The sequence below is a fragment of the Anabrus simplex genome, chromosome 2 (genome assembly GCF_040414725.1).
Source record: "Anabrus simplex isolate iqAnaSimp1 chromosome 2, ASM4041472v1, whole genome shotgun sequence".
In the NCBI taxonomy this organism is placed as follows: Eukaryota; Metazoa; Arthropoda; class Insecta; order Orthoptera; family Tettigoniidae; genus Anabrus; species Anabrus simplex.
The window spans coordinates 558,577,390-558,600,649 of record NC_090266.1 but is presented as its reverse complement, the minus strand read 5'-3'; the positions used below and the strand labels follow the sequence as shown (position 1 = coordinate 558,600,649).

Sequence of the window (23,260 nt, the reverse complement as noted above, 5' to 3'; positions counted from 1 at the left end):
CTTTTTTATTGCGGGTGCACAATTATTCTTCATTTCCGCGGGTTTAAGGACCATTAACTTAACATTGGCATCATAATACCGAATAGAACCCGTTGAAAATTTTCCGGCAATACCTATTCCATGTGTCTCTACAATACAATGATCCACCAGGAAATTATTCTTGCTGTCTATAAAACTGTTACTTTTACGCAGCATCAGATATAAAAATTCAGATCAAAAATTGGATGTATGGCTTTTCAGGCGTTTGCTCTATTAACCAGCATTTCGTCTTAGGTCTGACACTAGACTCGTCAGAGTGGGATGTGTCAGACCCTACCCACTGATGCTGGGGTGTATGCAGGTGAACTTATCAGAAGCCTCTTATGTGGCACAGTCTGATAACTGCATACGGGAGATAAAACTCCACAATGGAATTAATGCCCGCCTACCGGCTACCGCTACACGCACGTCTCGCTTGCCGGGTTCGGCCAAATTCAGCGGCTAGCGATATATAGGCCTAATCGCGGACGTTGAAAGTCAGCGAACGAGTTTATATCGCCACGGTATGGCCATTTCGCCCTTGCGTTTTTCATGCACACACCTCACAATTTCATCTTCGACTTCTTTAAAGCGTCCTTGTTGCGGAGCACTGAATGCATTTTTTGTACAGTACGCATTTTTTTAGCTCTTTGTATTCACACTAACATCAAATATTGGCTTTGGTTAGGCCTATGCTGTATTTTCTTGCGGCTACACAATTATTCTACATATCCGAGTGTTTAATAACCATTAACTTAAAATTGGCATCATAATATAGACTAGAATCCGTTGAAAATTTGCCGGCAATACCTTTTTCACGTATCTTTACAATACGACTATCTATCACAAAAATATTCCTGCTGTCTATAAACATTAATTTTACTATGCGTCGAGTACAATAGACGCGTTATAACTCTGCCACTGAGTAGCCATGGCTTTTCTAAGAATTCAAAGGGTCGCATGTTTTGATGCCATTCTGCAGATTTGAGAAAAACTCAGGCACTGTACAACCGGTTGTCGCGGCTAGCGATGTATAGTAAAGAGGCGGTCGTTTATTGTCAACGAGTTCTGTGCGCGTGTGAAAAGAAGCAGCATGAATACCGCAGTAGTTGTTAGTGGTATCCATTAACTTACTGTTAGGCCGCGAATGCAACAACCCTTGTATTTTCGCATGAGATTCTGAGGAAAAAGGTCTTGGATTCAGAGAAATACGGTATCACTCCAGAGATTTCTGTGGCAAACACCTTAGCTTTCTTCTTCAAACAGCGTCACCTTAGCTAACCGTATATGTATCATGAAAACATATTTGAAACGCATGTAGAGAAATAACCTCCTCGCAAAAAATTTACATGTAAATTGCCGTAACTAGACGCGAGAAGATATGAAACATCCTCTGAAATCAGTGATGTACTCTGCCATATCTTGACATGTATCACATTCTTACTTAATTTCCGTAATAACATTAAAATTGAGATCTCGTTTACTTCAGTCTTTACTTTTAACGAGTTAACAGCTGCTATCGGCCACGTTATTTACGCACTTATTACGAAAACGTGTAATTGTCTTTCATTTCGAATTTTCTCTAGAGAACAGCAGTCGATGGGTATTATTAATCAACTCCAACATCACCTTTGAATGTCAACGAGAGAGCTCGCAAATGCACAAAGTGAGAAAACTATACCGTACCGAAGATGATCGATCGCATTTTGTTGCAAACGTTTCAGTTTTCTTATTCAAACAGCGTCACGTATCCTAACTTAACCGTACTATATGTATGATGAAAACACACTTCAAGCGCCAGTAGAGAAATTATAACTTTCTCGCTATACATTTTCATAATAGCCTTTCCGTAATTTAACCAGACGCGACAAAATGTAAACTAACCTCTGAAATCAATTAAGCACTCTGCCATATCTCGAGGTGTATCCCATTCTTACTTAATTGCAGTATTTGGCCTCAAAAGTAAGCGGTCGTTTAATCAGCCCTAATTTTTAACGAGTTAACAACCGTTATCGGACACATTATTTACGCATTTATTACGAAAATGTGTTCTCTTTCATTTCGAATTTTCTTTACGGAACAGCTGTCAATGGGTATTACTAATCGACTTTGACATCGCCTTTGAATGTCGACGAGAGAAATCGCTAGTGCACAGTGAGGAAACGATGCCGAAGGTAATCGATCGCATGCAATATCATCGCTGGGGTTCATAAATATCGGTAACGGAAAAAATCGCGCGCGCTTTATCGCTCGTAATAACGGATGCGTCAGTGACAGGGTTCTCGCTGTAACCGAAGGACGATACACAGTTTAATATAGGATTTTCGAAGGGACAGAAAAAAGGCGTCGCTATAACGGAGTTCTCGTTATATGCCGTACTCGCTATAGCGGACTTCTACTGTACTTGTAAACTTGGAAGAGCCAGAGCCGCCATACACTGCTCAGCATTTCAACAAGCTCATCTTGTTTTATAATGTTACCATAGCCCAAAACATGAACAATTTCAAGTTTTTTAAATAAAATTCAACTTACCTCACCAATTGATCTTTTTTCCTCGCTTCAAAGGATCCACAGGTTGCAGTTTGTCACCAGTATGAATTACCTGACACACAACAAATTTGATGGTTCATAGTGTGTTACTGTTGTCACGTCCTAGTTTGTGAACCATAGGCAACAGCTGAGTGGCCTAGTAAGTGGGCCTGAGAGTCGGGATAATAGTTGCTATGGAATGAGAGAGGGCATCTCGGACATATTCTGAGTCATGGCCCTCCTTGTGCTCAGGTGGCCAAACTAAGCAATCCACCGATGGTCCCTAACCCGTTAGAGGCAGAATCCTGCAGCCAGGTCCACCACGGAGCACTTCAAACCCACGGGCTCCGACAGCCCAGCTCGTGCAGTGCCGTTCTCTTCTGACGCGGCAGCATACTGGCCTACAGCACTGGTCTCATACAGCCCACCGCAGTCCACCGCATTGGCCGGGCTCAGTAAAATAACCTTGAATACTTCTCCACAATAACATGTGCGCCGTGCACAACGAAATGTTCACGTCACACTATTATTAGGATCATTCACCCTACGAATTCCCGTACGCTAATAACATATTTTGAAGTAGGCTAATGTCTGCCTCTGTGGTGTAGTGGTTAGTGTAATTAGCTACCACCCCCGGAGGCCCGGATTCGATTCCCGGCTCTGCCACGAAATTTGAAAAGTGGAACGAGGGCTAGAACGGGGTCCACTCAGCCGCGGGAGGTCAACTGAGTAGAGGTGGGTTCAATTCCCACCTCAGCCATCCTGGAAGTGATTTTCCGTGGTTTTCCACTTCTCCTCCAGGCATGTGCCGGGATGGTACCTAACTTAAGGCCACGGCCGCTTCCTTCCCTCATCCTTATCTATCCCTTCCAATCTTCCCATTCCCACCAAGGCCCCTGTTCAGCATAGCAGGTGAGGCCCCCTGGGCGAGGTACTGGTCGTCCTCCCCAGTTGTATCACCTGACCCAATGTCTCATGCTCCAGGACACTGCCCTTGAGGCGGTAGAGGTGGGATCCCTCACTGAGTCCGAGGGAAAACCAACCCTGGAGGCTAAACAGATTAAGAAAGAAAGAAAGTAGGCTAATGGCATTTTGAAATTAAATGGTAGAGATTTCTCCTGCACTGTAATAATAATAATAATAATAATAATAATAATAATAATAATAATAATAATAATAATAATAATGTTAAAAGTAATAATAATAATTGAAAACAAACAGAAACTTTATTATAAACCAATGTTTGTTTGCAATTGACATCAAGTTAACTGAAAATGAATCTAAATAACACAAAGCATATTCATAGGACTTCATTCGCATTTACCTCAAAATAACATACAAAGAGATATGACTTGCAATATGCCAACAACAAAAACAAACCTGAACATAGCTTTTACTTAGTGTGCGTAGTTTACTGGTCATTGTTAATGTGGTGGAATGGAATTACTGTGAATGAAAAGAAGAGCATCAGCATTGTCTAGTTGTAGAAGAGACCGTGTGCGTTGAGAATGAAGCCTGCTGAACTGAAATTTATCTGTGAAGCTGAACTTGATGCTTGCATACATATTACTTTCATAGTGATCTGGTGAAATTTTGGATAGTTTTGTCCATTTGTTCTCCAATAGGATGCTATATTTATTTTCTTCCGTTCCACAATTTTGCTTTAAATATCTTTCCAGCTTATCTGTTGGAATAGGAGCATCATGAACGTCAGTCCACGAAGAAAACTTCATTACTTTGGCAGGTTGTGGCATAGTCGTGGAGTCTGATAACACGGAAACATTAGAATGCTCGTCATTCAAGCACACCTCGTTCATCGTAAGTATATTATCTAATCGTAAAAAGACAAAATCAGTCCGACTAATTTAATCTATAGTAATATAATAAAAAGAGAGCGCGAATTTTGTTAGTTTGTGTATATCTGGAGGGTAATCTCAGAAACTACTGGACCGATTCTAAAAATCCTTTTACTAATGAAAATATACATTATCCCTAAGGGACATGGGCTGTATTTTATTTTCAAAACAATTCGAGGTGAGGGAGGGGGAGCGACGGGGGAGATATAAAAATAATAGGCTAATATAGGCTAAATATAGAATTTGGCGTGCAAGGACGAGACTAAGCTCATTTTAATCCCCTTGACCCAAAGAACAAATCTCGGTAAGCCCTATAGGCCCGAAAACCAAGTTTTAAGGACCTAAAACCGACCGTTATGGAGATATTGACACCGCACTACCCCTGCTCTCTGAATCGGATAAGGAAATGAACTGTCGCAACCATGGCAACGCCAGCTCCAGGATTCTACAGCAGCAAGACTATGCGTGTACGTTTGGGCATAGCTGCCAATGAAAACACATAATCCCTGAGCACATCTACAATATATCTCAAAAACTTAACATGTTACAGACATGAAGTGGTATTTATAATCTCTTTAAAAAAAAAAAAAGACACATGTATTATTTTGTTTTCGGAAATGACACTTGGAGGGGGGGGGGGGGTTAAAAGGACTGAAATGTGGGTTGGTGTGAATTTTTAAGATGAGCATATCTACAGTATATCTCAAACACTTAACATGTTACAGATGCGAAAATTGATATTTTTACATACCTACATACAGTATCATTATAGGCTGTTATGCCTTTCAGCGTTCAGTCTGCAAGCCTCTGAGAATTTACTAACCGTCGCCACAGTCCTCGATTTACAACTAGTGTTGTGGCCTCATTTAGTTCTATACCTCTTATCTTTAAATCGTCAGAAACCGAGTCTAACCATAGTCGTCTTGGTCTCCCTCTACTTCTCTTACCCTCCACAGCAGAGTCCATTATTCTCCTAGGTAACCTATCCTCCTCCATTTGCCTCACATGACCCCACCACCAAAGCCGGTTTATGCATACAGCTTCATCCATCGAGTTCATTCCTAAATTAGCCTTTATCCCCTCATTCCGAGTACCCTTCTGCCATTGTTCCCACCTGTTTGTACCAGCAATCATTCTTGCTACTTTCACGTCTGTTACATCTAACTTATAAATAAGATATCCTGAGTCCACCCAGCTTTCGCTCCCGTAAAGCAAAGTTGGTCTGAAAACAGACCGTTGTAAAGATAGTTTCGTCTGGGAGCTGACTTCCTTCTTACAGAATACTGCTGATCGCAACTGCGAGCTCACTGCGTTAGCTTTATTACAACTTGATTCAATCTCGCTTACTATATTACCACCCTGGGAGAACATACAACCTAAATACTTGAAATTATCAACCTGTTCTAGCTTTGTGTCACCAATCTGACATTCAATTCTGTTGAATTTCTTACCTACTGACATCAATTTAGTCTTTGAGAGGCTAATTTTTATACCATACTCATTGCACCTATTTTCAAGTTCCAAGATATTAGACTGCAGGTTTTCGGTACAGTCTGCCATTAAGACCAAGTTGTCAGCAAAGGCCAAACTGCTTACTACATTTCCACCTAAGTGAATCCCTCCCCATTTTATACCTTTCAGCAGATGATCCATGTAAACTACCAACAGTAAAGGTGAAAGATTACAGCCTTGTCTAACACCTGTAAGTACCCTGAACCAAGAACTCATTCTACCATCAATTCTCACTGAAGCCCAATCGTCGACATAAATGCCTTCGATTGATTTTAATAATTTACCTTTAATTCCATAGTCCCCCAGTATAGTGAACATCTTTTCCCTCGGTACCCTGTCATATGCTTTCTCTAGATCTACGAAACAAACACAACTGCCTATTCTTCTCATAGCATTTTTCAATTACCTGGCGCATACTGAAAATCTGATCCTGACAGCCTCTCTGTGGTCTGAAACCACACTGGTTTTCATCCAACTTCCTCTCAACGACTGATCGCACCCTCCCTTCCAAGATGCCAGTGAATACTTTGCCTGGTATACTAATCAATGAGATACCTCGATAGTTGTTGCAATCCTTCCTGTTCCCTTGCTTATAGATAGGTGCAATTACTGCTTTTGTCCAATCTGAAGGTACCTTACCAACACTCCACGCTAATTTTACTACTCTATGAAGCCATTTCATCCCTGCCTTCCCACTATACTTCACCATTTCAGGTCTAATTTCATCTATTCCTACTGCCTTATGACAATGGAGTTTTTTTTACCATCCTTTCCACTTCCTCAAGCATAATTTCACCAACATCATTTTCCTCCTCCCCATGAGCTTGGCTGTTTGCAACACCACCAGGATGACTTCCTTTTACATTGAGAAGATGTTCAAAATATTCCCTCCACCTCTCCAGTGATTCCCTCGGATCTATTATGAGTTCACCTGAATTACTCAAAACACTGTTCATTTCCTTTTTCCCTCCCTTCATAAGATTCTTTATTACTGTCCAGAAAGATTTCCCTGCTGCTTGACCTAGCCTTTCAAGGTTATTACCAAAATCTTCCCATGACTTCTTTTTGGATTCAACAACTATTTGTTTCGCTCTGTTTCTTTCATCTACGTACAAATCCCTGTCTGCCTCGGCCCTTGTTTGGAGCCATTTCTGATAAGCCTTCTTTTTACGTTTACGTTCCACCAAGATGTTTGCCTTTTCCCATCTTTACACACAGATGTTCCTAGGCATTCCCTTGCTGTTTCTACTACAGCATCCCTGTATGCCACACGTTCACTTTCTATATCCTGAACCTGCTAACTGTCTACTGTTCGAAACTTCTTACTAATCATATCCATGTACTTCTGTCTAATTTCATCGTCCTGCAGATTTTCTACCCTTATTCGTTTGCAGACAGATTTCACTTTATCCACCCTAGCCCTAGAGATACTTAGTTCACTACAGATCAGATAGTGGTCTGTATAATCGAAAAACCCGCGAAAAACTCGTACATTCCTAACAGATTTCCTGAATTTAAAGTCTGTTAAGATATAGTCTATTATGGATCTGGTACCCCTAGCCTCCCATATGTAGTGGTGAATAGCCTTATGCTTGAAGAATGTATTCGTAACTGCTAAACCCATACTAGCACAGAAGTCCAGCAAACGCTTCCCATTCCCATTAGCTTCCGTATCTTCCCCACATTTACCAATCACCCTTTCGTATCCTTCAGTTCTATTCCCAACTCTCGCATTGAAATTGCCCATTGGCACTATTCTATCCTTGCTGTTGACCCTGACCACGATGTCACTCAATGCTTCATAAAACATGTCAACTTCATCCTCATCTGAACCCTCACATAATGAATACACGGAGACAATTCTTGTCCTAATTCCTCCAACTGACAAATCTACCCACATCATTCGCTCATTTACGTGCCTAACAGAAACTATGTTGCGTGCAATGGTATTCCTGATAAAGAGCCCTATCCCAGACTCTGCCCTTCCCTTTCTAACACCCGTCAAGTACCCTTTATAATCTCCTATTTCTTCCTCATTATCTCCCCTTACCCAAATATCACTTACTCCTAGCACATCCAGATGCACCCTCTTTGCTGACTCAGCCAGTTCTACCTTCTTTTTTCCATAAGCCCCATTAATATTGATAGCTCCCCATCGAATTCCATTTCGTTCGCCAAGTTGTTTCCAAGGAGTCCCTCGCCTGTCAAATGGGAGTGGGACTCCATTACTCCCATAGGTCCAAGGCTTTTTAATATTTTATAAATAAAAAACAGGTATTATTTTGTTTTTGAAAAACCACTTAACGTAAGGGGGGGGATAAAAGGGGCTGAAAAGGGTGTTGATTAATTTTATTAGGGTACTGATATCTCAAAAACTGAAGTTGTTACAGACGTAAAAATTGGTATTATTGGTATTTAGAGTCTCCTTTAAAAAGAAAAAATACGTATTCTTTTGGTTTTGGAAAATCCACTTAAGGGGGGATGAAAGGACTGACGTATTAGTTGAATTATTTGTATGAGGATACTTATATCTAAAAAAACCTAAAGATGTTGCAGACGTGAAAATGGGTACTTGAAATCACCTTTAAAAATAAAAAAACACTCATTTGGGGGGGGGGGGGGGTAAAATTAACTTCGGTGCGGGGGAAGGGGGGGCTGAAATAGGTGTTGAAATTTTTTCATGAGGATACAGATATCTCAAGAACTGAAGATGTTACTGTTGTGACAACTGGTATTTGGCATCTCCATTATCAATAAACATGTATTTTTTGTTTTCGGAAAACCATTTAAGGTGCTAAAAAGAACTGAAAAAGCAGGTAAATTTTTTTAATGAATACCGGTATATCTACAGTGTATGTCACAAACTTTACATGTTACAGACATGGAACTTGGTACTTCGAATGTCCTTTAAAAATAAAGAAACATGTTTTTTTTTTTTTAAATCCACGTAGGTCTTGGTGGAGAAAGGGCTGATATAGGGGTTGAATTCTTTATATGCGGATACTTATGTCTCAAAACCTGAAGATGTTACAGATGTGGAAATATGTATTTGTAATCTCCTTTAAAAACATAGGAACTTTTTTTTTTTTTTTACTTGAGAGAAGACGTTCTCACGTGTACAGTTCTATGTCGCATGGTCATCTCAGCCCCATAAGGCAATACCACAAACTTGGTTCACAAAGAGATTCTGGGGTAAATGAAACTCAATTTTTTTTTGCTAGTTGCTTTACGTCGCACCGACACAGATAGGTCTTATGGCGACGATGGAACAGGAAAGGGCTAGGAGTGGGAAGGAAGCGGCCGTGGCCTTAATTAAGGTACATCCCCAGCATTTGCCTGGTGTGAAAATCGGAAACCATGGAAAACCATTTACAGGGCTGCCGACAGTGGGGTTCGAACCTACTATCTCCCGAATACTGGATACTGGCCGCACTTAAGCGACTGCAGCTATCGAGCTTGGTAAGCTCAATTTTTCAGTGAGGTTTTATACTTCAGGGATTTTCAGATAAGGAGCTGCCAAATACCAATTGTCACAACAGTAACATCTTCAGTTCTTGAGATATCTGTATCCTCATGAAAAGATTTCAACACCTATTTCAGCCCCCCACCACACCGAAGTTAATTTTATCCACCACACCGAAGTTAATTTTATCCCCCCCCCCCCAAACTGGGTGTTTTTTTATTTTTAAAGGTGATTTCAAGTACCCATTTTCACATCTGCAACATCTTTAGGTTTTTTAGCACTGTCCTTGGCTCACCGCGTACGACTGACAGAGCACTGCCCAGACCGGCCCGGGCGATGACGTCACGGGCTTTGCATGTTCGAGCCTTTCAAAGCCCATTGCAGTCTATTGCCGAAGCAGCTCATGGGCTGGGCCTCTCTGCAGGACTATGGTTAGAAGAGAGATCCTCACTTGGACTTGGTGTAAGTAGGGTAGCATACTACTTCATGAATTTACCGAGCTCAGAACATTTTAAGCAAGCCTCGGACTTATGGGAGTAGCAGAGTCCCTCTCTCATTTGAGAGGCGAGGGACTTCTTGAAATAACTTGGCGAACGAAATGGAATTCGATGGGAAGCTATCAATATTAATGGGGCTTATGTAAGAAAGAAAGTAGAACTGGCTGAGTCAGCAAAGAGTAAGCAACTGTATGTACTAGGAGTAAGTGATATTCGGGTAAGGGGAGATAACGAGGAAGAGATAGGAGATTATAAAATGTACTTGACGGGTGTTAAAAATGAAAGGGCAGAGTCTGGGGTAGGGCTGCTTATCAGCAATACTATTGCACTCAACATAGTTTCTGTTAGGGAAGTAAATGAGCCAATGATGTGGTTAGATTTGGCAGTTGGAGGAATTAGGACGAGAATGGTCTCAGTGTATTCACCATGTGAGGGTGCAGATGAGGATGAAGTTGATAAGTTTTATGAAGCATTGAGTGACATTGTAGTCAGAGTCAACAGCAAGGATAGGATAGTGCTAATGGGCGATTTCAATGCGAGAGTTGGAAATAGAACTGAAGGATACAAAAGGGTGATTGGTAAATGCGGGGAAGATATGGAAGCTAATGGGAATGGGAAAAGTTTGCTGGACTTCTGTGCTAGTATGGGTTTAGCAGTTACGAATACATTCTACAAGCATAAGGCTATTCCCCGCTACACATGGGAGGCTAGGGGTACTAGGTCCATAATACACTATATCTTAACCGACTTCGAATTCAGGCAGTCTGTTAGGAATGTACAGGTTTTTCGATGATACAGACCACTATCTGATATGTAGTGAACTAAGTATCTCTAGACCTAGGGTAGAGAAAGTGAAATCTGTCTGCAAATGAATAACGGTACAAAATCTCCAGGACAAGGAAATTAGGAATACATGGATATGATTAGTGAGAAGTTTCGAACAGTGGACAGTAAGCAGGTTCAGGATATAGAAAGGAAATGGCTGGCATACAGGGATGCTGTAGTAGAAACAGCAAGGGAATGCCTAGGAACGACTGTGTGTAAAGACGGGAAAACACGAACATCTTGGTGGATGATGAAGTGAGAGCAGCATGTAAACGTAAAAAGAAGGCTTATCAGAAATGGCTCCAAACAAGGGCCGATGCAGACAGGGAATTTTACGTAGACGAAAGAAACAGAGTGAAACAAATAGTTGTTGAATCCAAAAAAAAAAAAAAAAAAAAAAAAGTCGTGGGAAGATTTTGATAATAACCTGGAAAGGCTAGGTCAGGCAGCAGTGAAGCCTTTCTGGACAGTAATAACGAATCTTAGGAAGGGAAGGAAAAAGGAAATGAACAGTGTTTTGGGTAATTTAGGTGAACTCATAATTGATCCCAAGGAATCCCTGGACAAGTGGAGGGAATATTTTGGAAATCATCTCAACGCAAAAGGAAATCTTCCTGGTGGTGCCGCGAACAACCAAGCTCATGGGGAGGAAGAAAATTATGTTGGTAAAATTATGCTTGAGATAGTGGAAAGGATGGTAAATAAACTCCGTTGTCATAAAGCAGCAGGAATAGGTGAAATTAGACCTGAAATGTTGAAGTATAGTGGGAAGGCAGGGATGAAATGACTTCATAGAGTAGTAAGATTAGCATGGAGTGTTGGTAATGTAACTTCTGATTGGACGAAAGCAGTAACTGCACCTATCTATAAGCAAGGGAACAGGAAGGATTGCAACAACTATCGAGGTATCTCATTGATTAGTATACCGGGCAAAGTATTCACTTGGAAGAGAGGGAGCGATCAGTGATTGAGAGGAAGTTGGATGAAAACCAGTGTGGTTTCAGACCACAGAGGGGCTGTCAGGATCAGATTTTCAGTATGTGCCAGGTAACTGAAAAATGTTACGAGAGGAATAGACAGTTGTGTTTATGTTTCGTAGATCTAGAGAAAGCACATGTCAGGGTACCGAGGGAAAAGATGTTCGCCATACTGGGGGACTATGGAATTAAGCGTAGATTATTAAAATCAATAAAAGGCATTTATGTTGACAACTGATGGTAGAATGAGTTCTTGGTTCAGGGTACTTACTTCACCTTTGCTGTTTGTAGTTTACATGGATCGTCTGCTGAAAGGTATAAAGTGGCAGTGAGGGATTCAGTTACGTGCAAATGCAGTAAGCAGTCTGGGCTATGCTGACGACTTGGTCTTAATGGCAGATTGTGCCAAAAACCTGCAGTCTACTATCTTGGAACTTGAAAATAGGTGCAATGAGTATGGTATGAAAATTAGCATCTCGAAGACTAAATCGCATGTAAGACTACATTGATGTCAGTAGGTAAGACATTCAACAGAATTGAATGTCAGATTGGTGATACAAAACTGGAACGGGTAGATAATTTTAAGTATTTAGGTTGTGCGTTCTCCCAGGATGGTAATATAGTAAGTGAGATTGAATCAAGGTGTAGTAAAGCTAATGTAGTAAGCTCGCAGTTGCGATCAACAGTGTTCTGTAAGAAGGAAGTCAGCTAGACGAAACTATCTCTACATCAGTCTGTTTTCAGACCAACTTTGCTTTACAGGAGCGAAAGCTGGGTGGACTCAGGATATCTTATTCATAAGTTAGAAGTGACAGACATGAAAGTAGCGAGAATGATTGCCGGTACAAACAGGTGGGAACAATGGCAGGAGGGTACTCAGAATGAGGAGATAAAGCCTAAGTTAGGAATTAACTCAATGGATGAAGCTGTACGTATAAAATGGGTTCGGTGGTGGGATCAAGTGAGATGAATGGAGGAGAATAGGTTACCTAGGATAATAATGGACTCTGTTATGGAGGGTAAGAGGAGTAGTGGGAGGCCAAGACGACGATGGTTAGACTCAGTTTCTAACGATTTAAGGATAAAAGGTATAGAACAAAATGAGGCCACAGCACTAGTTCCTCATTGTATCAAAAAATACAGAGGATTAGTAGGCATTCCAGATTTGCAACAGTTGAATGCTCCTGCCACCGACATAGACAAATCGCTGGAACTCTGTAACTTTGATCATGTAATCTTTAGGAAGCCGATGCACCGAGTCGTTCTTCCTAATACACGAAGCCCATGGCATCTCATAAAATATGTTGCCCATCCCCTGCTAAATTTGAAATCTAGATAAGAGAACCCTGTTTAACTAGCTCCACTAGATGCCCAATAAAACTGTCCAGCCAAGCATGGATTTCATAAGCAATAAGCCCCTGGATGCTAACCCTGCACAACTCCAACCCTGTCCTCCATAAAACATGCTGTCATCCAACCCTTCTTGTGAGCATGTACGTGAATTCCATGAGTAAACTGTCCTTTCAAAAGCATCTTTCCCTTAATGTGCGGAGGAAGTTTTCTCCCTTCTGCGGTTATATCCAACAACGCAGTGCAAAAAAGCTTCTCTCATCTTGTAACTTTTATGACCACACTTGATGCATCCTTATTATTTTCATTCGTATTCCTTATTGTATCAAAAAATACAGAGGATTGGTAGGCATTCCAGATTTGCAACAGTTGAATGCTCCTGCCACCGACATAGACAAATCGCTGGAACTCTGTAACTTTGATCATGTAATCTTTAGGAAGCCGATGCACCGAGTCGTTCTTCCTAATACACGAAGCCCATGGCATCTCATAAAATATGTTGCCCATCCTCTGCTAAATTTGAAATCTAGATAAGAGAGTCTATGCAATTTTGCAATGTCCTGTGCCTTCATCTAAATCATTCTGAGACTCACTGCCATTCCACTATTTCTTGGTTCAATCATTTATTCTAGACTTTTTTTTTCTCTTATTTCGGGCACCCGGAGTGATCAACTGGTCACTGATGAGGTAAATAATTTTTCTTTCTTGGACTTGCCAAGACCATTTTTTTTTTTTTTTTGCCAACCTTAACAAGTGTTATGGTTCTTTTCTGAGGGAATTTCCATCTTTACAATACTAATTAATTTATACCTTTCAGAATAACATCAATGAATCATGGTGCATGTTTCGTCTTTGCTAAACGACATCTTTCAGCCATCAAAATACAAAAATTGAGAACAAGGATATATTTAATTTTAAAAATCACTAACCATTAATTATGGCTGTGACTTCTAGTCAGAAAGTGTCACTGTTAAAAGCATATGTATGATCATAGTAACACACATGCATATTGCATTAAAATCTATGGACTCTTAGTAAAAAATCATCATTAAAAAACATATATATTTCCATTGATACACATGTACATGTATAAAAATACACTTTTGGTGTTTTAAAACTAAAATTTAATATATACACTACAGTTATTGCAGAACTTTAAAGAAGATCTATTGTGTGCGGTATAATATAAATATGCTTGTTTTTCCTAGAATCTTGAGGTATTTCTTGTACGGCTGTTGAAGCCATAGAGTTAGTATATTATACACTAGAGGTAGCATGGGCGCTGCAGTCGCGTGCGAAGTTGAGCGAGCGTGCTGTTTGGCAAAAGTTGGATTGTTTGGCACTGTCACTACTGGAGCTTCCCGATAAACTGAAGTATATACTTCCCTGAAGGAAAATGCCAGTCTCCTGTGCATCTTATTGCTGCATAGAGAGGTTCATAAAGGGCAGTGGCGTATCATTTCACAGGTATGTTTCCTTAAAATTCATTTCCGTGCGTATAAAACAGTACTTTGCGTGGCACTCATTGTCATGTGAACTGGCCTACTTGGGCTGACTTCGCGACTGACTATCCTGTCGGCGTGAATGAGATTCTTTGGATCTTTCCTTGAAGATTGAAATTAAAGTTTTAGGAAATATAAGGGATAACATTTTCCTTTCACTGAATGGCCATGCTTTTGAAAGCGAATATGCAGAAAAATCATGTGCATGATACCGAGCGAGTGGCTGCAGGCTTTAGGTCACGTAGCTGTCACCTTGAACCCCACTGTCGGCAGCCCTGAAGATGGTTTCCAATTTTTATACCTTAATTAAGGTCACAGTCGTTTCCTTCCCACTCCTAGCCCTTTCCTGTCCCATAGTCGCCAAAAGACCTATGTGAATCGGGGCGACGTAAAGCAAATTGGAACAAAAAAGAAAATAAGAAAAGTTGTGCATGATAGCCTGGAATTGTGCTCCGTTCTTCAGTTTCTGTGTGTATTTATAGTATTAAAACCTAATGAGTATATTTTCTGTTTATTATACAGTTTGTTGCTTTCCCTTCGTACAGTACGTGTAGCAGTCCCCATTCATACCTTACCAGACCTTAAAATTTAGAGCCTAAATGTGCAACACCGTGTGAACATCTGAGTTCTTTACTTTCGTGAATATTATTCCCTTGAATGGCATGTCTGTCTGTCTGTTAGGTCATCAGCCCAAAGGCTGGTTGGATCCTCAAATAGCACCACCAAAGGTTATGCGGTTATATGGAAACCCCAAAAACCAATGGCAGCACCAAAATGAGGCGTACTAGGCAAGATGAGGAGTGAGGTAGTTTGCCATTGCTTTCCTCACTGGGCCAGAAAGTACTCTTGCAGCACGACTGACCCTATGAGCAGCACCTTTCATAACACTCAGATACACTAGTCATGCTGCGAATGTCATTACTCAGCACCACCCATACCGCAGCAGCCTCCATATTGCCACAGCCATGGATGTTGACTGGGACTTCGGTGGAAGCTACACTTTACTCTGGCCTGTGCCAAGAGATGGATGAAAAAGTACTGCATCCATCAAGAAATGACAGCAGGCAATTAAATGGCATATAGGACTATATACAACCATAATATGTAAATTATTGACCGAGCGAGTTGGCAATGCGGTTAGGGCCACGCAGCTGTAAGCTTGTTTTCGGGAAATAGTGGGTTAAAACCCCGCTGTCGGCAGCACTGAAGATGGTTTTCCGTAGTTTCCTATTTTCACCCCACCCTGGTACTTTCCTATCCCATCGTCACCATAAGGCCCATCGGGGTCGGTGCGATGTAAAGCAAATTGTAAAAATTATTGTATTTTTTCAGTTCTCTTCAATCATACAATTTACCACTTTCCCTTTCCATTAACAGAAATCACTTTACAATCATATATTTCAGGAAAAGCTAAATAAAAACTCCATAATAGGCTGAAACCACAAGCGAGTGTCATATTTCCATTTGTAATCGCATTTAGAAAACATCGATGATAATAATAATAATAATAATACATACATACATACATAATCATTAAAGACTGTTATGCCTTTCAGCGTTCAGTCTGCAAGCCTCTGAGAATTTACTAAACGTCGCCACAATCCTCGATTTGCAACTAGTGTTATGGCCTCATTTAGTTCTACACCTCTTATCTTTAAATCGTTGGAAACCGAGTCTAACCATCGTCGTCCTGGTCTCCCTCTACTTCTATTACCCTCCATAACAGAGTCCATTATTCTCCTAGGTAACCTATCCTCCTCCATTCGCCTCACATGACCCCATCACCGAAGCCGGTTTATGCGTACAGCTTCATCCATTGAGATCATTCCTAAATTAGCTTTTATCTCCTCATTCCGAGTACCCTCCTGCCATTGTTCCCACCTGTTTGTACCAGCAATCATTCTCGCTACTTTCATGTCTGTTACTTCTAACTTATGAATAAGATATCCTGAGTCCACCCAGCTTTCGCTCCCGTGAAGCAAAGTTGGTCTGAAAACAGACCGATGTAAAGATAGTTTCGTCTGGGAGCTGACTTCCTTCTTACAGAATACTGCTGATCGCAACTGCGAGCTCACTGCATTAGCTTTACTACACCTTGATTCAATCTCACTTACTATATTACCATCCTGGGAGAACACACAACCTAAATACTTGAAATTATCGACCTGTTCTAGCTTTGTATCACCAATCTGACATTCGATTCTGTTGAATTTCTTACCTACTGACATCAATTTAGTCTTCGAGAGGCTAATTTTCATACCATACTCATTGCACCTATTTTCAAGTTCCAAGATATTAGACTGCAGGCTTTCGGCACAATCTGCCATTAAGATCAAGTCGTCAGCATAGGCCAAACTGCTTACTACATTTCCACCTAACTGAATCCCTCCCTGCCATTTTATACCTTTCAGCAGATGATCCATGTAAACTACGAAAAGCAAAGGTGAAAGATTACAGCCTTGTCTAACTCCTGTAAGTACCCTGAACCAAGAACTCATTCTACCATCAATTCTCACTGAAGCCCAATTGTCAACATAAATGCCTTTGATTGATTTTAATAATCTACATTTAATTCCATATTCCCCCAGTATGGCGAACATCTTTTCCCTCGGTACCCTGTCATATGCTTTCTCTATATCTACGAAACATAAACACAACTGCCTATTCCTCTCGTAGAATTTTTCAATTACCTGGCGCATACTGAAAATCTGATCCTGACAGCCTCTCTGTGGTCTGAAACCACACTGGTTTTCATCCAGCTTCCTCTCAACAACTGATCGCACCCTCCCTTCCAGGATGCCAGTGAATACTTTGCCTAGTATACTGATCAATTACATACCTCGATAGTTGTTGCAAGCCTTCCTGTTCCCTTGCTTATAGATAGGTGCAATTACTGCTTTTGTCCAATCTGAAGGTACCTTACTAACACTCCAGGCTAATTTTACTACTCTATGAAGCCATTTCATCCCTGCCTTCCCACTGTACTTCACCATTTCAGGTCTAATTTCATCTATTCCTGCTGCCTTATGACAATGGAGTTTATAATAATAATAATAATAATAATAATAATAATAATAATAATAATAATAATAATAACAATAATAATAATAATAATAATAATAATAATAATAATGGATTTACGTCCCACTACCTACTTACGCGGTTTTCAGAGACGCTGAGGTGTCGGAATTTTTTCCTACGGGAAATTTTTCATGTGCCGGTAAATTTATCTACAAGAGGCTGACGTATTTGAGCGTCTTTAAGTATAACCGTACTGAGTCAGGCTCGAACCTGCCAACCTGGGCTCAGAAAGCCAGCTTCTAAACCGACGATGACAATATTTTGTCTACTTTACCCGATAATCTCGCCAACGCTGTTAGGCCTAAAAACTCTCTCATCCGCTTCGTACGAGAGAGCACATTTTCGGTCAATGGGCAGAATTATACCAAATTCCTGGCCATTTACACAAAAGATAATGAAATATACGTGCCCTCCTTCTTAACGTATGTTGTTAGAAGACTTAGTATGAACAGCAAATTGATTTTGTATTATTAACTGCAACTGAACACTGCCCTCTTTTATCACGCATTTATCCTGTATTTATGCTTTTAGGGCTTTCTTTTTTACTGGAGAGAAGCATCGCAAGTATACTGTAGTACCTGAGAATGTTTACATGTAAGAAATTTAAACCGTATCTATATCCACACAGTTTTAAAAGTCCCCAATTTGCATTGATGAGTACGGCGGAGTGAGCTTTTTGCCAAACAGCTGCGATTTCAACATGCTCCGCTCGCTGCAGTGATTCTCTCGTAGACGGTGGCGCCAATGCTACCTCTAGTGTATTATTTACTAACTCTATGGTTGAAGCAGCAAGTTTTAAAATATAAGTCCAACACTTTATTGAAAGGCTGTAATTCTTGTAGTGAAAGCTGACTGAATTGGACTATTCCTAAGAGGAACTTCTCTCAAAATGTTCACAAGCTGAATTGCCTGGCTTTGTTTCATTAAAGATGTTAAAACAGAAGAAGTCTGTGAAAGAATAGAAAAATATTTTTATTTTAAGAGATCTAAACAGTTTATGCGATTCTAGGTGAAATTATATGATCTGAGTACTCACATCCTCATCAGTCTTACATTAGCACGATCAGCCTCTGTGCAGCCTTATGTTGAACTGTGGACAGCTGATCACACGCTTGGAGTGGCAAGCTTGTAGGTGAACAAGTGAGGGTGTTGAAGGGAGTGTGAAAGTGAAGTGGGAGTATGTAGTTTGTGTGTAGTTGTTGTGGTGTTAATGAAAAAAGTATTAATGATCTCTTGAAGAAGGATGTTCATACTTTCAGATATTTCATTCAGTTTACCACTTGGGTTATATTCCTTTGGTCTATATTAATAAAAATATTCTCAAAGACCTTTATGAGAATACTTTTGTTAGCTATTTGAAGAATGGATAGATCTTGTTCGACTGATGAGAATGAATGGTTGAAGTCAGCATGTTGATACTAATCACATTGGGTACACTTTAATTTGTATACTCCAGATTTTATTAATTTAGTGATGATGATGATGACGATGATGATGCTTGTTGTTTTAAAGGGGCCTAACATCTAGTAATAATGTTATTAACATTATGAGGATTGTAAAATACAGTGGAATTATTACTGTTTTAAATGCTTTATTAATATTTTGTTTGTTTTTTTATTATATTGGTAACCTGATAATTTTTTCATTATTAAATATATCCTTGTTCTCAATTTTTGTATTTTGATAGTTGAAGATGTCTTATGAAAGACTGAACATGTACTACAATTCATTATTATTATTATTCTGAAAGGAATAAATTAATCAGTATTGTAAAGGTAGAAATTCCTCAAAAAAGTACCATAACGCATTATCACGTATCAGTTATCAATCGCTCACTATTGCACAAAAGGATATACATGCAATGCTAGACAGGAAGTAACTGAGGACTGTTTACAGGTAGAGAAAATTGTTATAAATAGGCTATTAGTGCTCATAGGGATTAATAATAGTTTCTGTTTATCCAGTTATTCTGAGTGCAAACATAGCAGGGAAATAGAAATCCATGCATAACCACAGACTACAACCTGCAAAACCTTTTACTTTATAAACAAATTAGGACTGGGAAATAATGAGAAAAGTTTGGTTTTTGAAACAAAAAATCAAACAAGAGAGGTTTTACTTTAAAAACAAATTAGGGCAGGGAAATTATGAGAGAAGTTCACTTTTCAAAAAAGAAATTGAACAAAAGGTAGGGAAAATACAATTGGGACCAATACCCAAGAACATATGGTAATTTTAAAAAGGTAAAGAAATATGGCTACCTAATTGAGATTCCACAGGAGGATTCTCTCTATGGGATGAAGTGCTCATTTGTCGTTCCCTGGTAGATAACGGCCACCGATTCCACTCCATGGTGCAGACCACCACACTGGCAGGGCACGTTTCCAAATGTCTGGCTCGCTGATGACGAAGCAACTTGAATGGACACCCATACACCGCATTGATGCATGGGACCTTCTCATTAGCACAGAGTAATGAATGTTCTTCGGACTTACAAGCATGAAATCTAAATCCACATTTCATTGCACAACTTATTATCTCACAACTTTCATCAGGAATTGGTTTGAGAAAACAACGTGACGTCTTGATACAATTCTTGCAATGCGGATGTAGAATATCCTTCTCCTTTCCACTCGGATATTCTTCCATATTTAACGATAGTTGATCTTAACACCAGCAACTTTAACGGTATTGAAACCTGATTTTTGAATGTTGAACAGCAATCTGTAATTTAAGAAAAATGTTAATACTATTAGTAGACTCAATTTTTTCTATCAAATTCCTTACAAGGACATACACAAAGGATAGTAAACCTATAAAATAATAGAGTTTTGAAAAAACATAGTCTGCATGTATAATTAATTTCAAAGACAAGTGGAACTTTGATCATCAACCCACGACATATTTGAATATATAGCAACTATCCACCTGCTGCTATCCGATAGATACAGTATTTATTCAATTGTCTCTTGGCACAGGTCAGAACAAAACGTAATTTCCACCCAAGTCTAGTCTCATTTATGACTGTGACAGTATGGAAGGTGCTGAGTAATGACATCAGATCACAGTTAGTGCATCTGAGTGTTGTTATTATTATTATTATTATTATTATTATTATTATTATCAGATGTATCACAACTAGGAAGTATCCCGGTGGCAATCATCACTTACAGTAGTATGAAAATGAAGTAAACTTAAAACTAGCTTAAACCGGCATTACTCGCTAGGTCTTTACATGCACCGTTACGCACTAGTGAGCACAGCGCTCACCTTTATGTTTACTATGCCCATATAAAGATGGAGGTATTTTTACTACATCAAATTGAGATATTTATTTAGGAACATGATCAAGTGGAGTGGCCATGCGTGTTAACGTGCTACGGCTCTGGAGCCAAGCTCTGCATTCGGGAGACGCGTGGGTTCGAACCCCATCGTCGGCTCTCCTGAGAATGGTTTTCTATGGTTTCCAGTTTACACTTCCAGGCAAATGCCAGGTCAGTTCCTATCATAGGGCACAGCTGATTGCTTCCACCTCCTTACCCAATTTCATTCACTATCATTCATTTCATCTTCATTAGCTCTTTAACTGATGTTGGAAACACGAAGGGCATATAGCCATAAAACATGCAATATAAATTCATCTCATCTCATTCCTGACCCCATATCAAGAAACGGGACAAAGGAGTAGACAAACTATTTAGGAACATGAGAAAGTAGTCCAGCTTGAGATTTGTAGAACATAACATTTAAATGCACCAACTAAGGCAAATTTTAAATGTAACATTAAAATGATGAGGGTATGATGCGTATAACCATCTAAAACATATGACAGCACCTATAAAGTCACTGTTAGATTATAACCAGTTGAAATGATGTGGTGTGTCTGGCTGTAAAACATAACATTTTTGAGAAGGTATCCCAGTTGTTGAGTCTTGATAAACAATAGTAACAATTGTTTTAACTTTTGACAATTTAGCTTTCAACATTCTATTGTTACCTTCTGTGTTTTGATTTCATTGTTTTAACTTTTGACAATTTAGCTTTCAACATTAATCCTTGTATTTGCTGTCATGTGTTTTATATTTCAACTAGTCATAGTTTAACATTTGTCTTGTGGGTGCTATCATGTGTCATATATTGCTATTCGATAAGTTGCATTTTGCTCAATTGATTTGTTGGCTGATGACGCGCAATGAGTGCCGAAACTAGTACCAACCTTCTCTAGACGTTATGTCATATATATTCACATCATAAACATTCATGGTATTGAAAAGGTGGACCTTTAACATTTTCATTTTACTGTTGAACTCTACACTCAGGAACGAAACTATTTTTAAAAGTTTCAAAAAGACGGAACCTCGCATGCTCTTGATGGCAGTGAAGATGACATTTTGAATGACGACACACCGGTAGCAGGGAAGTTGGTGGCACAAGACAATAATTCAAATTAAAGCAGTGATCAGGTTTACTCAGGTTTACTGTGTGGTAGGCCTACTGCTCAACTGACAGAGACAAATGACTGGCCATTAAGTTCTTTTGTCTCAATACTGCATATATGATAATATACAATATCCTTATCCCTATTCTCTACGGAGTAGAGCATGAAGTGGGACGAATGTCCGTAGCAAGTTTTTACGATCACAGGCCCTTCCTGACATCAACCTCATCAGAGGAATTAATGAGATGAAATAATTGACGTGATATGAGTAACTAAAACTGATAATATTTACTTTATATGTAGACCTAAAAGTCATGGTCCTATGAGCCTTAAGAGGAAGAGAGAAGACCAGGAATCATTAAAACAAGGAGATTATTGTGCTGGAATGCTTTGAATAATAGTGAGCAGGCCACGACGCACATGCATTTAGTTTTTTTGCACTTTCCTGCAAGTTAATATTTTTAGAGATTCTGGTTTACTTTTCTCAGGAACTACTTAAGTTACAGGTCTGATCTTTTGTAATGTGATAGTAACCATGTAGATTTATAGAATAAACAGAAATATATTTTAATCCTCATATTTTCTATTCATAAATTTAAAAAATCATACATTTTAGAGGCAAAAAATTGTTTTGAGTTCGTTTTTTAAACAGCTCAAAATAATTATTCCAGAAAAATCAATCCGTTCATTTTGTCAAGGTACATGTTCTTTACATTCTAGGAAAAAATTAAATATCCTTGACAAGAAAGTTTTCAGAAAAGTGTACCAAACTTGAGAAATGTATATACTAGAACTGTTTTCTGTGACCTTGTTTTCGAACACCCTGTATAAAATCAGACAATAATATTTCATATCTATTGTTAGCAGGTGGATTAGAAAGGTTAGATCTTTGTTTAGTGTAAAATGAACCATTGACCAAACTGAAATAACAGAAATGTCTTTAAAATTTGCTCAGTCAATTGTAAAAAATAAGCCATTGTCACAACCCAGTGTCTTTAAACTATTGCCACTTCATGGACGTACTAGGGGAGAAGACATATTTAATGCGTTCCTTAAATTTACCAAGGATATTAAATTGCCACATTCCAAGCTTGTTGCGGACACCGTCTATGACTGGTAGAAATAAGGAATTTCTTTCTCTTTGTGGTAAAGATGAATCATTTCCAAAATTTCTTTCTTATTGTATTATTCACCAAGAAACTTTATGCGCAA

At 39.4% G+C, this 23,260-nt stretch overlaps 1 protein-coding gene across 1 annotated transcript in view; it reads right to left on the bottom strand.

The window, feature by feature from the left end:
• The window catches only part of LOC136864224 (F-box only protein 30), a 199,263-nt gene that overhangs the window by 145,753 nt on the left and 30,250 nt on the right, over positions 1–23,260 (bottom strand). Inside the window, exon 2 of the mRNA XM_067140946.2 lies at positions 19,872–20,334. Coding sequence (XP_066997047.2) covers positions 19,872–20,259 — 388 coding nt within the window. The 5' untranslated portion in view covers positions 20,260–20,334. The remainder of the gene's footprint in view (positions 1–19,871; positions 20,335–23,260) is intronic.